Raw genomic sequence first — 14,309 nt, 5'->3', positions numbered from 1 at the left:
AATAATGCTCATGGGAAGGGGACAAAGACTATTTGTAGAGGGAGCATTCCTATTCCTGTAAACTGGGGAATTCCTAAAGCCATGAGTGAGTACAAGTCCTGGATCAGACTAAGGCTCAGAAAAGATGGAGAGGAACCTACACTACATGTTTGCTTCAGGTCGATCTTTCTGATAGGAAGGCTAAACTCTGAAAGAGAACACTAACCAATTCAGAAGTAATTTTCAAGGACTATAAAGTGTGGTTTTTGCAGTGGTTTGTTTTTATTAACCTCTGACACTCAAGGAAATCTCTTATATAATTATCCGGATACAAACTTAAGAAATAGACTTATCAGGAACTAAACCCCAGAGTTCACACTTTATAATACTACAAGTACAATGTATAACAAAATACTACAAGACAAACACAGAATCAGGAAATGATGACCCATCCAAAAGACCAAGATAAAAATACAGAAACCATCAGTGAAGAATATCAGACTTTGGACATACTGGACAAAGACTTTAAAAAAATGATCCTCAATATGCCCAAGGAGATAAAGAAAAACATGGAGAAAGAACTAAAGGACATGAGGCAAACACAAAATGACTATGAGAATCTCACTTAAGTGATACAAGTATTAGAAAGAAACTAAACAAATATTGCAGTTGAAGACTATAATAACTGAAGTGTAGAATCCCCTAAAGGATTTCAACAGCAGATTAGAGCTGGCAAAAGAAAGTATCAGTGAACACAAAGACAAGACAATTGACATAAATCAGGATGAGGAGCAGAAGGAAAAAGGATGAAAAAAGGGAAACAAGTCTAAAAGACTTTAGAGCACAATCAAGGCTACCAGTATATACTTTATGGGAGTCCCAGAAGAAGAAAAAGATAAAAGGGCAGAAGGAATATTCAAAGAAATAAATAGCAGAAAACTTTCCAAATTTACTGAAAGGCATGAATATTTCTTCAAAGCATATTTCAAAAAGACCAACAAACTCAAAATAGGATAAACACTAAGAGAACCATACCAAGGCATATAGAAGTTAAATTGTTAAATAATAGGGGGAACAAATATTAAAATAAATTTAGTAGATTGAAATGCTAGTGATCAATGAAAGGAAGGGGTAAGGGGTATGGTATGTATAAATTTTTTTTGTTTTTGTTTTATTTCTTTTTCTGAATAGATGCAAATGTTCCAAGAAATGATCATGATGATGAATATGCAACTATGTGATGATATTGTGAATTACTGATTATATATGTAGAACAGAATGGTCAAAATAGGAATGTTTGCATTTGTTAGGTGGTTTTTGGTATTTAAAAGAATAAAATTAAAAAATTAAAAAAAAACTTAGCTTAAAAAAAAATCAAATTGTTGACTAACAATGACAAGGAGAGAATACAACAGAAAAGCAACATATTACTCACAAGGTACTCCCAATTAGATTAAGTGCCAATTTTCCCAGGGAATATCTTGTCAGTTAAGAATTGCTCAGCAACCTTACATCTTTCATACATAAAAATGTCCCTTTCCTCACCTGAACTTTGACAGGCTCCATCCAGTGCTCCAAAGTGTCAGTGGTGATGTTCTCAGGTAGCAGTACGGGATCACTTGGAGGAACTATGCACAAGGGGGAACACACTGCACCTGAAGGAACAGAAAATTATAACTGAAGTTTGAACATACCCAGAGTTCAGTCTTTTTCATCTTGGAATTCATAGCTTTGATTTTCAAGGGCATTTGCTCTTTATATTATAGGTCATCACATTTTTATGGTTATAGATAAGATTGATACTCATCTACAGTGGACATGTAGAGACACCTCTGTATTAATATAAAGAGTCACTGCCAAGCACTGCCCTTGTTCAAGCTGTCACTCCCTTGTATGCTCCATTATAGACCCTCCTCTGGGACCCCTGCATCTCTGCATGATCCAGCAATTAAAAGACCAATTCTTGTTCCTGCAGATTTACAAGACCCTACTCCAGCACTCTGGCTGGCCAAAGTCTATCTTCATTGGTTAGTGCCTGCTAAATATATTTACTGTAATTTCTACTTATATAATCTTTGGGAAGTTTATAATGGCAGCAATTACTACCTAAGAACTTTACTACTTAGGGAAAAAGTGATCTAGAAATTATGAAGGCAGATTTATGAAAACTGTTGCTACTCTGATGATCATTTCATTGGCAGCCAAGAAATCTATGTAATTAAAAGGAAGCAATGGAAAATCACAAGTAGAGACTGGGGCCAGCTGTTAACTTTTAGAGGGAAAATCTCGTTCTGCTACTTTGCATGTGAGGCCCAAGAGTATTCTGAAATTCTATTTAAAGAATTTATACTCTCAGGACCTATTTCCTCATCTACAAAGTTGATGATCTCCAAGTTTCTTTTCAGCCATTCTTTCCACATTTTTATGTTTTTCAGTAACATACAATAATCAAGAGAGCTACATCACTCTTAAGGACTCTAGATATGTGAGTGTACGATAGTTTAATGCAAAAATTCTTTGAAGATCAGAATTTGTTCATGAAACACCACTCAAGAGGCACAGTCTAAGAGCACCCTTATGCTTCATACATGACCACAAGATATCACAATGCAAAGAGCACCTGAAGATGGTAAAGAACCATTTCAGAAATGAATGAAGTTATTACTTAACTGTTATAACTGGCATTATACAGGTTAGAATGACATAAAGATCCCTTCTTTCCTGTGCATTTCAGAAGTCAAGGGCAATCTCACAAGGCTCTCTGTAAACTGCATATCTTTTTCATGATGCTTAGACCCAGTTTCAGCAAAGTTGAATCCACATGACTATAAATCAGATCTGGCAAAAAAAATCTCTAATTGCAAGTTGCCCACAGGAAACTGGAACCCAGTCCCCTGTAGACCTGAAGAGAAAGAATGACTGAAGTGCAGTGCAAGTGAGTACAATCTCTACTTGTTCTTTCCAGGAATTCTCCACTCCAGCAACAACCTGAGAGAGCATGGGGGATCTCAGCACATGGGTGGTGCATGTTTATGCATTCCCACCTTTCCTCTTGGAAGTATAGATCCTGACACAAATTCATCCACTCTCAGGCCCACAGCAGAGTGGGTAATATGACCAGATGTGATGCAAATGACTCTGCAGCTGGACCAACTTTATACACATGTGGAAAAGTAAATAGAAAAATTTTGCCATAAATTTCATTTTACTGAAGCAGTTAAGAGTCAACTTGAATTTCCATTCACTCCTCAGGGAGTGCAGTGATTCAAGATCCAGCCAGGCCTAATAAAAGGATTAACTGGAAACAAAATGCAACATCCCTTTCCATCCTTACCTATCCCATATCCCTGTTCACACTTGTACTCCACAAAATTCAGCTCTAAGGGAGGTGGTGGGCATTCCCCTTGCAGGTTCTCACACAACTTAAACTCCTTGGTCCACAATCCGTCCTTGGTGCAGAGGATGGGAAGCTAGAATAACAAACATAAGGAACATATCCATTACTGTTTTATTAACTTCACTTAGAGTGTGTGGGAGGGGAGAGTGGTCTGATTAGGTGGCAATGTTCTCCAACTTCTAGAACCTGCACTGAAAGACACAATTTAAACAATAAACCACATTATTATTGGAAAAAAAATGTCAAGAGGACCTCTTGCTGTTTTGGTGTGAACAAATCATGAATAATTTTATTATTGGTGAAATCATTAATAATGCTTTTTTTGATATAAAGATATGACAAGCTATCAACTGTAACTTATGCATTCTGAGATATTTTTTGAATTTCCCCCCAGATGGTGTTGTTTTGCATTGATTCATCCACATTATCACACAAATGCTGTTTTCCACAAATGTCAGATTTTTCAAGATGAATTTGATGCAGTAAAATCAATTCATAATTTTTCTGAAGGTGTTTTTGCCTTTCTATTTGAGTGGCCACATCTAGGAACATAGCTGCTTTTGATCTCACCAAAGTTTCTACTTCTTCTCCCAATGTATGCATAACTGTTTGCTGAACACCCCCAATGGTCACAAAGTATACTATATCTAGAATGTAAAGAATAGTACATACATCTTAAAACCAAAGTAAACAAAATTTCAGAATTACATATAACGCTTCTTTTGTCTAACCAACTCCTTGATTCTTTAACACATTAGTGCAACAGGTTTCTCTGGGGTCTCGTTTCTTGGCTTATTCTTTTCATATCTGTCCTACAGTGTTCACCATGGAGTGTTGGACATTGAGATGAAGATGTATGCCAGGAGAGCAATCCAGTTCACTGATCTTTGCCTAAGGAATCTGCTTAATTTCCTATCTCATGTACGCATGTGGTATTTGAAAAGAATCTAAAATAAAATTGATTTTAGTCCCTCAACCATGATAAGACTATGGTTTTCATTTGAGAACTCTTGTGCCAAAATCCTAGGAAGAATGATAGTCTGACAGAACTTTGAGCTTTGCCAAGGAATTTATGTTTCTGTTCAGGACTGTTCTACTTAAAAATATAATACCAGTGTTCTAGCCAAGTTAGGTCAGTAGCCATGCATGGAAGGAGATCATGTTGTCAAATCAGAATCCCAGCATTTGTTGGAATGTACCTAGGTACCCAACCCATTGGGTTCTTCTTATCCCAGAGGAAGTTCTGAACTCTGGAGAGAACATTCCAAAAGAATGATATCTTCTGAATTCTCTATCAGATAATATCAACACTCCTGGTTAGAATCCCAACTTGGTAAGGTATTGCCTATTGCGATTTTTTTCAGAGCATTTCTACTCAGCATTCTTGGATTTGCCATGGAGATTAGAGTATAGTTTGATCCAAAACAAAGTTCAAGAAGTCAAACTTACCCTTTCATTTTTCTGGTTACAGTTGAGCACACACTGGCTGTCCAGCTCAAAGCCATTGGTACATTCATACATGCCTTCAAAGACCGGAGAAGGAGCCTCACACACCACTGGGATGCAGCTGCCTTGCTCCCAGATCCCACTTTCCAGGCACTGTATCTTCAGGAATTTGCTGTTAAGACATAAAACAAAATAGCCTGTAGGATTCCCTAAAGGACGTCATGGGAGAAGACTGGATTTTCAGCACTGAGAGAAAGCTTAACAAACAGGCAGGGACAAGTGGTTAGTATAAGCTAAATGCCTCAACTCTCCAGTCTAATTTCTAAGTCGTGGAACCAAAAACATTAATGATTTAGTAGCAGTGGTAATAGTATTGTGTAGAAATACTTGATCTATTGCTCTCAAAAGGGCAAATCAGTGCAAGATCTAGACCATTTACAGTCGCGTTTTCTTTGAACTTATCATCTTGGGGCAGTCTCACATACTGAGGCTACTATCTAGAAGTGGATTGAGGATTGTCAGTGTTGATATGGTGATACAACTCATGAAGTTGCCAATAATCTTGGTTCTTAAGAGAAGGGAGAAAGTGCAGTGATCTGGATATTCTTTTAAAACGGAGGGTCTTAACCTGAGCTTCAGAAGGACAATAACCTCTCTGAGATTACTATACCCATTTTGTTTGTGCATTTGCAAGTTCATTTTTTTCCTTGAAAAGCATTCATAGCTTTCAATCTGATTCTCAAGGAGGACATGATTCAACACTGCTCTGGGAGAACTATCCCTCCCTCTCACGTACAGATGTGGCCTTCAATCTCAACCTCAGAGAGAATGCAGTTGAGGTGGAAGTGATTCCATTATGCTTCTAAATCACCATGATAAGAAAGTGCTTTCCATTATTTAAATGCATCCTCTTTGGATTCAGAGCACTCCTGGTTACAGGTAAGCTTGTGATTCTAAAACAAAAATAATCCCTTGGCTATTGACCCATTTAAGTGCATGGTAGCCTTACATTGCCATTTTCTAGAGCCATAATGCCCTTTTAGATTTAAATATAACCACCATTCCATGCATGCTGTCTTTCAACCAACTACTGTATAATGTGTTTTCCCAGTACTCTACTCTTATGTTAGTGAGTCATTTACCAAAATATTTTATAACTGTGTATATGTCTGCCTTTTTCCCTAGGCTGGAGACTTCCTGAAGGCAGGGACTGTGTCTTATTCTCATTTGTCATCCTCAGGAACTACAACAATGTTGGGCTTATACTATGTGATAAATAAAGATTTGCTGAATTGAACCATTTAACCCAAATTAGCAATTTTTCATGCATATTACAAATGCTAACAAATTGAATCATCATACTCCTTCTAATGAAACAGTATTACTATTCTCATTTTATACATAAAAGAAACACACTCAGAAATGTTAAATAACTTGCGTAAGACCTCAGAGTACAGAATGCATTTGATTTCAATGAAACTTTTATAATAAAATCTTTTAATAGTCAAGAATTTTAAAATAATATTTACTTAAAAATAAGTGAAGGATTTTTAATTATTAGAAATAAGTAAGGGAATATGCTATTTATATTCATTTCTTTATTCCCAGAAGTATTTTAGGATAGAAAGCTGATTTTACCACTGGAATACTTTAGCATCATAGTCTATATGATTACCTATTATATAGTAATAATAAATTCCAGTTTTGAGCTATGTTTCAGCTGTCTGGTGAGACACCTACATATATTATCTCATTAAATTTCCCTAACAATGCTTATAGTTAAGTATTATTAACTACATTTTAGCTATAATAAAATTGAGCCTCAGAGAGATTTAAAGCTTGCTTAAAGATCTATAGTTAAATCTGCAGGCAGAATTTGGACCTAGATCTGTCATATAGTCTTTTCTCTGTGTCAGGGTAGATCTGCTCATTTTATCTTCTACAACTCACTTTGGTTAGCAATTGCCTCGCTAACCTATTGAACATCTCAGATGCCCTTTATCCTAACACCCCATCCTTAAGTGTGACAAAAAAAAAATAAGATTTACTTTAAACTTTTATATTGAGTCGTAATTGCACAATGGCAAACACAGAAATCTAGCATCCATCTCGACGAACTTTTACATATGATAAACTGGGGTAGTCATCATTCAGATGACGACATTGAACATTTCCAGCCCCCCTACCCGACTCAAATCCCCCTTTGAGTTTCTTCTCAGTTAAAATGTGCTCCCTGCAACCTCCCTCACCTCCCGCCCATTCTGATTTAAGTTACCATAGGTCACTTTTATCTGTTCTTGAACTTCATATAAATGAAATCGCACACTATGTGTTCTATAGTATATGGCTTCATTCCCTAAAAGAAGATGCCATTTAAAAAAACCTTCTCAAATTTATTTTCAATGAAGGGCTTGCAGTTCTTTTTACTGTAACGAAACTCCTTTCTGTCCCTATCCTAGGCTGGATATTTTTCTCTCCTTCACACTCCAGAGTTCATATCCTCCCCGGGATTCTCTTCTTTCTACCACCACCTCCCACAGATGAAATCCTTCCCCTACCTCTGCTGAATTGACATCGCCCACAGCTGGAGAGGGCAGGCAATACCACTGACACCAGAGGAGAGGCAGGCTGTAAAAAACTTTGCATGTCAGCATGCTTATAAAGGAAAACCCTTGCTTGGCCAGGACTATAATATTTTGACTTCATGTGGTATTTTTCTCCGAATTGGTTGGAATACTTCAACCATGGAAATAGCCCTCCCCTTCCTTGCCCAGAGTGAAGAAGCATTCAAGAATGCCGATTTCAGGTATTTCTTTGCCAGTTTAGTAACCTCAGGAGTGAGGGTAGACCGATCAAACTTGGCTGTGGAAGTGCGAGTCTGGGTGTTCTGGGTGGTGCCCGGGCAACGTGACGGCGCGCCGTGAACCAGCAGGATTCCGGAGAGGAAGGCTGTGGGGCAAGTTCTCACCGGTGCCTCTCAACACCTGGAGGAGGCACCGCAGGCAGGAGTGACGAGGGTCTGGAGAAACTGCGACTCCTGAGGAGATCCTGTTTGCTCTCCATGCCCCTCTAACCTCATGGACTCCCCTTCCACACAGTTTCTCCTCCCGAGTGGCTGCGGGTATGGCCATTTCTCCATAGGATTCCTTTCACCTTCAGGGCCTTCCTACTCAGATGAGGCCCTCAGACTTCTCACGGAGCATTTGATTGGGTCAGCTCCCCACGGTCCAATAGGGAGGGCTGTCTCATTTGGCTCGACGTAGATGCCTCTGGATCCCTGGTTATGGCTCGAGTCCGGAGATCGCGTGCTGTAGAGTCTGGCGTGTAAGTGTCGTGGATTGGTTCTGGCCATTTTGTTCCAAAAGGGAGTAGGAGTGCGGCAGGGATCCGGAGCGTCTTGGGTTCCTCCCAGCTCTGGGAAAACTGGTTTCCAAGTGGGGCCATTGAAGGGACAGAAGTCTTGCCACCCATCTTGCTCTCTTATTCATCAGTGGCAGCGCTTTGATGTCCAGTGGTGCTACTCGTGCTTCTCTATTTCTTCTAGTTTGGTGATGTTGAGGAGTGACCCCTGACTCTTTTAAAGTTCTTAATGAAAACACCGGTTTATTTATAATGGTCCAACTCGACTTAAAATGTATGAATCAACAGCCAAAAGAGAGTCTTTGAAGTCATGGAGGGAGAAGATTTGCACTTCAAAGAAAGATGGCATCAGATCCTACACCAATGCACATTAGCAAGCCCTTACCAGGACAGAAATTCCAACACTTCTTTATTGTCTCTTCCAAATGCCTTTCACATGAAACATTCTACTCCATTGTCTATCAGCTTCCTATATTTTCTTCATCCCTGTGGGGTAAGGGAGGCTAAAATTTCTCCTTTTACAGGCAGGAAACTGCACTTTACTAACTGTGGGGTAACTTACCCAGGGCCACACAGCAAGCAAATGACTGACAAAGGCAAAAATAGAATTCAGTGTTCAAATCATACTGTATCATCCTATCTTTAGACCATCGGTTTCCAAATGACATTTATTGGCCAGCCCCATCAGCATCACGTAGGAGCCATTTTAAAAATCTAAATTGCTAGGCCTATTGAATGGAATATCCTGGGACTGTAGCCTAGGGTTCTATATTTTTAAATTCACCAGTAATTTTTATGTGCAGCCAGTTTGGTGAACTACTAAGATCTATGTTACCTTCCCACACTAGTTAAAATAAACCATAGGTGCAGAAATCAGAGAGCTAGAATCACTCACCTAACAACCCTGGCCAAAAGGTTTGATGCTTAGTGAAGACCTATTCACTTAGTGAAGACAGCTATTACAGAAAATGTATTCTGTAAATGGTATATGAGGAGTTGGGGGCAACTTCCCCAGACACATCACCAAAATTCCCAAGTTAGAAGGTGCTTTTCCAATTTCTAGAACTTGTGGTATCCACCTAATGCTAAGAATCCAGCTGTCCTCTTTCTGCTTCTTTTATCATTGCCAGAAATAAAGATCTCATAGTCAAAACTTGGCTGAAAGTTTGATTGATGTTGCTTGAGGCACACATGAGTTACCCCATACTTCTATCACCACTACAGCCTTTGCAAAAGCAATATTTATTTTCCATTGGAGAAAATAAAAGTATGATTTGTTGAGTCCAAGAGAATTATCATGTTTTTGCAGATGAAGGGCATCTGGTGTATCTAATGGGTAGTCCTTCATTAATAATAGCAATAATAGGAAAATTATAAAACATTGAGCACTTAAGTGCTAGGCATTATTCAGAAGAATATATATTTATATTACTTTATCCTAAAAAAATAGGAATTATTATTATCTAAGTTCTTGAGTCCCATATTTTCACACATGCTCCTGCCCAGACAATAATAGCACCAACAACCCTCTTGCTCAAACTTGAAACTTAGGTGACATCCTTGATTCCGCTTTCTCCATTTTATCCCTTCCCAAATTCCCATCCCGTGATAACACAGACCTGCCAGTTTTGCTTCCCAAATATCTCTCAAATCTTCCTTCATATCTCTGTATCTCAACTGCCAAGAGTGCTAGCTCAAACCACCATCTCTGGCCAACCAATTGGACATCTCATTTCTACCCTAACAACCCAATTACCAGCATCAGTCAGAGTGACCTTATATAAAACGTAAATAAATAAATTAGATTATGTCATTTCCCTGCTTAGGGCATTTCAATCGCTTCCTGTTGCACTAAAAATAAAATGCAAACCTCTCACTTTAGCCTACAAGGTTCTGCATGATCTGGCCTTGCTTTCTCTGCCCTTAGTTTATGCCACAGTTGCCTCCTTTAATGCACATCACCCACACTGGACTTCTCAGAGTCCCAAACATCACCCAAGTACTTTCCCATGTCAAGGACTTAGATGCCATTGTCTCTGCTTGTGATGTCTTTCTCTCTGCTTTTCTCCTGACTGGCTGCTTCTCCTCCTTCATATCTAAGAATAATTTTTACTACCCCAGAGCATTCTGTAGAGCTTTTTTTAAAAAAATCAAAACACCTTTATTTCTTTCATAAAATGTATACTCTTTAATTATTTTTTATTAGTTTTACTCATTTATTACCCTCTCTTCCCAATGGAATAGAAGCTTGATGAAGGCAAGATTTAATTTACTTATATCCAGTGCCCAGCACAATGCCTGGTACATAATTGGTGTCAGTAAGTTTTGGTTTCATGAATGTATAAATATTTATTTCATGGATAATGTAAATAAGATTTATGAAGTAAAATATCTTGCCTGGTTTCCTAACTAGTTAATGGAGAAGCAGGGATTTGTACCAGTAGCTGCCTGATGCCAATACCTCTGTTATATTACGGAAACATTTATATTCCTAGAAATGAGCTGGCAGATAAGGTACCTCCCCTTACATTTGTTTTGAGGATCTCAAAATCTCATCACATAGAACATATTATCACGTAGAACATCTTTTTAGGGAGAGAGATAACTACATTATCTCCATTATATAGATTAGAAAATTGAGGCGTTGTTTTGCCTGACACATTGTCAATTTTTACACTGAAGTTAGAAAGGCTCTTTAGTCAAAGCATATCCTAGCCCCTTACAACTCCAAGTCTGGTCCTCAGAGCAGCAGCATTAGAATCACCGAGCAATGTATTAGAAATGGATAATTTCAAGCTCCACTCCAGACTCAATAATCAGCATTTTAACAAGACTCCCAAATGATTCCTGTCTTCATTCAGGCTTGAGAAACACTAATCTAGAGCATTTTAAAAGACATAATCCTCTACCCAGTCCCCAAAAAGATCCATCAGTACTTCCAAACTGCGTGCCAATTTCCCTCTTAACAAATTGCAGACCTGGTTTCTCAAGCCAATATCCTAAATAAGGAGCAGGCTGACTTAGGCATGACTAGTCCACAGCCTATCACTCTTCTTCTGCACTCACTAATATGGGGCCTCCCAATGTCCTACCCCAACCCTAAAAACTACACAAGAGAGAGTATGAGTAGGACCATTCCACCAGACACATTGGCTTTGGACTTCCATTTATGCCCTGATTCAAAAAAAAGTGGTGCTTACAGAGTTCTTCTCCCATGGAAAACAGTGTCTCTCAGTTAGAATGAACAACTTGCTAACTCCTAAAAGTATGAAGACATTTCTGTGCCCCACTCCTGACTTCTCCCTTTGGACTTTCTGCTGTTAAATCTTATGCTTCTAGACTGGCAGGTGCAAATATGCCCTGTCCCTCTAAGTCTGCACACCTAAATCCAAATTTGGGTCCCCTTCTGTAACTGCCACTGCTTTAATTGCTCCCCCAAGTCCCCTCAGTACAGCCCCACTTCCCAGTTTGTCACTTCAAGTTCAATAGCCTCAACTTAATCTTTGTACCATGAATCTCTTGACCCATCTAATCTGTTCTCCATGCAGTTGACAGGGTTATCTTCCTACCATACATGCTCAGGTTACTCCCAGATTTAAGAACATCCAAGGTTTCTCCAGTGCAATTTAAACCCAAACTCTTAGAACAGCTACTACCATTATTCTGCAAAACTCTAATATCAATTTCCAACAATGTGTGTTTGAGAAAACTGATTATTCTGAAATGCAGAAGTGAACTGGGCCCAAAACATTGAACCATTAAATTGGAACCTTTTGCTTGCACTGCTTTTAACCATTCAATTATCTGTTCATTCATATACTCATCCGACCAATATTTATCGAGCACTTTACACATGTCCATGCACTTATTAAGCCTTGTAGTTGTAGGAACAAATATAAATACTATAATGGGGCTGGAATACTGGCAAATTAAGTATAAAGAGGGAGCAGCAGCACTGCCTGGGGACATGAAGGACATCAGGTAAGGAATACTTTGAGGTCGTTTCACTTGGTAAAGAAAGAGGAGAAGGGCATACCAGGCAGAAGAAACAGTGCATGTAGGAACCCAGAGATGAGAAAGGCTGTATGTGTTTGAAAGCCTTGGCCAGGAGTGCAAATGGACAAAATATGCGTATACATGGCACATGTAATGGGGAAGAGGCCATGCTAGGGAAGAGCCTGGGAAAGTTAGCTGGAACAAAATTCAGACAGAAAAGGGAAACACACTGAATTCTATTTCAGAAGACACTTTCTCTAATTTACAAGAAATTCTTTGGCCATCTTCACAAAATTCTCAGTCTAATAATTCCTCCAGGTTTTGATATCATCCTGTTCCTAATCAGTCCACCTCACAGAAATAAAAAGTCTTCATAAGTATATCTACACATCCACACATTCACCTGGAAATTCACTTAATCAACCACTGTATGTCACTGTTGTTCTTCCAGAGAGTGAAACTCTTTACATGGCTCCCTGTCCAGAAATTGAAGTACTGAGAGAACCTGAACCCACTTCAGAACCATCAGAACTTCTGGAAAGCTGTGGCATACCTAAGTACTTTGGAATTTACACAAGCGAACATGCTCTTGCAGTCTTCCAAACATCTGCATCACACTGATGTGGGCTGGAGTAAAAGGTCTGATTAACATTCTCCTTGCCAATTTCTCTGACCACATAGGAAGATTCAGAAGTAATGGTAGCTATAAGCAGCCTGTACTGAGTGACTCCCAAAAGAAAGACATAAGCTAGAGTGGTTAAGTGGCTTTGGAATCAGGAGACTAATATTAATGCTCCAGCTCTGATTCAATAATAATTACTTCACCTCTCTGTTCCTCAGTTTTCCTATCCGCAAAATGAGACTAATAACTTCCTTAAAGGGTCATTAGAAGACTATATGAGTTAATGTATGAAAAGCAGATAGTACAATGGTACATAAAGAAGGTATATAGTAAATGCACAATAAGCTGCAGAAATTATGAGCCTTGACCAAACTCTTTACTCATCTTTACTCAATTCTTGTCATACAAACAAGAACATACAAAGATGGCAGGGTGTTAAGGGATCACTCAGCCTTCCCATCTAATTTAATTCTTCAAATTTCTGTCCTACCCAGAATCCTTCAGGATATAGTTCATAAATCAGTTTGACCTGCTCTGACTCCATCAAGGAAGAGCAAAATGTTTACCCAGAGGCCAAATAGGCTGAAGGGGTTAGCTGGAACCCAAGACAGAAAGTGTGGTTAGAAATAGGAAAATAAGAAAAAGTAGCAGGGAGAAAAGTTATGGGTTAAAGAAAGTCCTTCTGGCTTATATATAACAGTCAAGTTTTTCCTCACATTAAATGTTAAAATTGATTTTTTTCTGATTAATAGAGAAATGAATGGCCAATATAAAATTGAAAAAAGGACAGTTTTACAAAAAAAAAAAAAAAAAAAAGCTCCCTAGCTTGGGATTGCAGGCCATAGTGGAACTTATGAATTCAACAAGTGCCATGTTTGAAGTGGGGCCTGCATGCCAATCACCAGAGCCCTGTAAAGTCTAAAGTGGGGAGCTGGCCTGCACCCAGGTGCGTATTTTAGTGGCCAAGTCTTGGAGCAGAGGTTCAGTCACTCTGCTGCCAAAAGAGGCTGTAATAAATTAGCCCAAAGCTCACATTATCCCACAATGGCAAAAGAATTGAGGATTTCAAGGATACACTTTGCATGTATTTACTATAAACACTAATCATAATGCCAGGCAAAGTCTTAATGGAAAGAAAACAAATCTGTATTTCTCACAAATGCTTGAATGTACATTGAGATTATAGCATGTCCCTCATACCAAACCCTAGGTAACATGTGTATGTGTGTGTGTGTATGTGTGTGTGTGTTTAGATCTATTCATGCATATATAAGTACACTTTTATGACACACATTTAAAGATTAGGGAGATTATTTTACTTTTTTTAAAAAAAATTACAAACACAGGATGCAACCTAAAGAGTTATGACATTTGCCTTAACTGCACATTTCCATTTCATTAGCCAAGTCTTTCTTTCCCTGTTTATGGTAGGAAAAATCAGTTGAGCATTACCTCAAAGGTTCAAGCTAAGGTTTGAAAAGATAGAAAGAACCTAAAAATTTAGGTGAT

The 14,309-nt window shown here is 38.6% G+C and overlaps 1 protein-coding gene across 1 annotated transcript in view; it reads right to left on the bottom strand.

Moving 5' to 3' along the window:
* PAPPA2 (pappalysin 2) overlaps window positions 1-14,309 on the bottom strand; it is a 321,183-nt gene that overhangs the window by 61,855 nt on the left and 245,019 nt on the right. Inside the window, exons 17-19 of the mRNA XM_077157086.1 lie at window positions 4,826-4,994; window positions 3,314-3,449; window positions 1,525-1,634 (exon numbers count right to left, since the gene is read on the bottom strand). Of these exons, the coding sequence (XP_077013201.1) occupies window positions 1,525-1,634; window positions 3,314-3,449; window positions 4,826-4,994 (415 nt within the window). The remainder of the gene's footprint in view (window positions 1-1,524; window positions 1,635-3,313; window positions 3,450-4,825; window positions 4,995-14,309) is intronic.

The sequence above is a fragment of the Tamandua tetradactyla genome, chromosome 4, assembly GCF_023851605.1.
Source record: "Tamandua tetradactyla isolate mTamTet1 chromosome 4, mTamTet1.pri, whole genome shotgun sequence".
NCBI classification, from domain to species: domain Eukaryota; kingdom Metazoa; phylum Chordata; class Mammalia; order Pilosa; family Myrmecophagidae; genus Tamandua; species Tamandua tetradactyla.
This window is presented reverse-complemented; position numbering and strand designations above follow the sequence as displayed.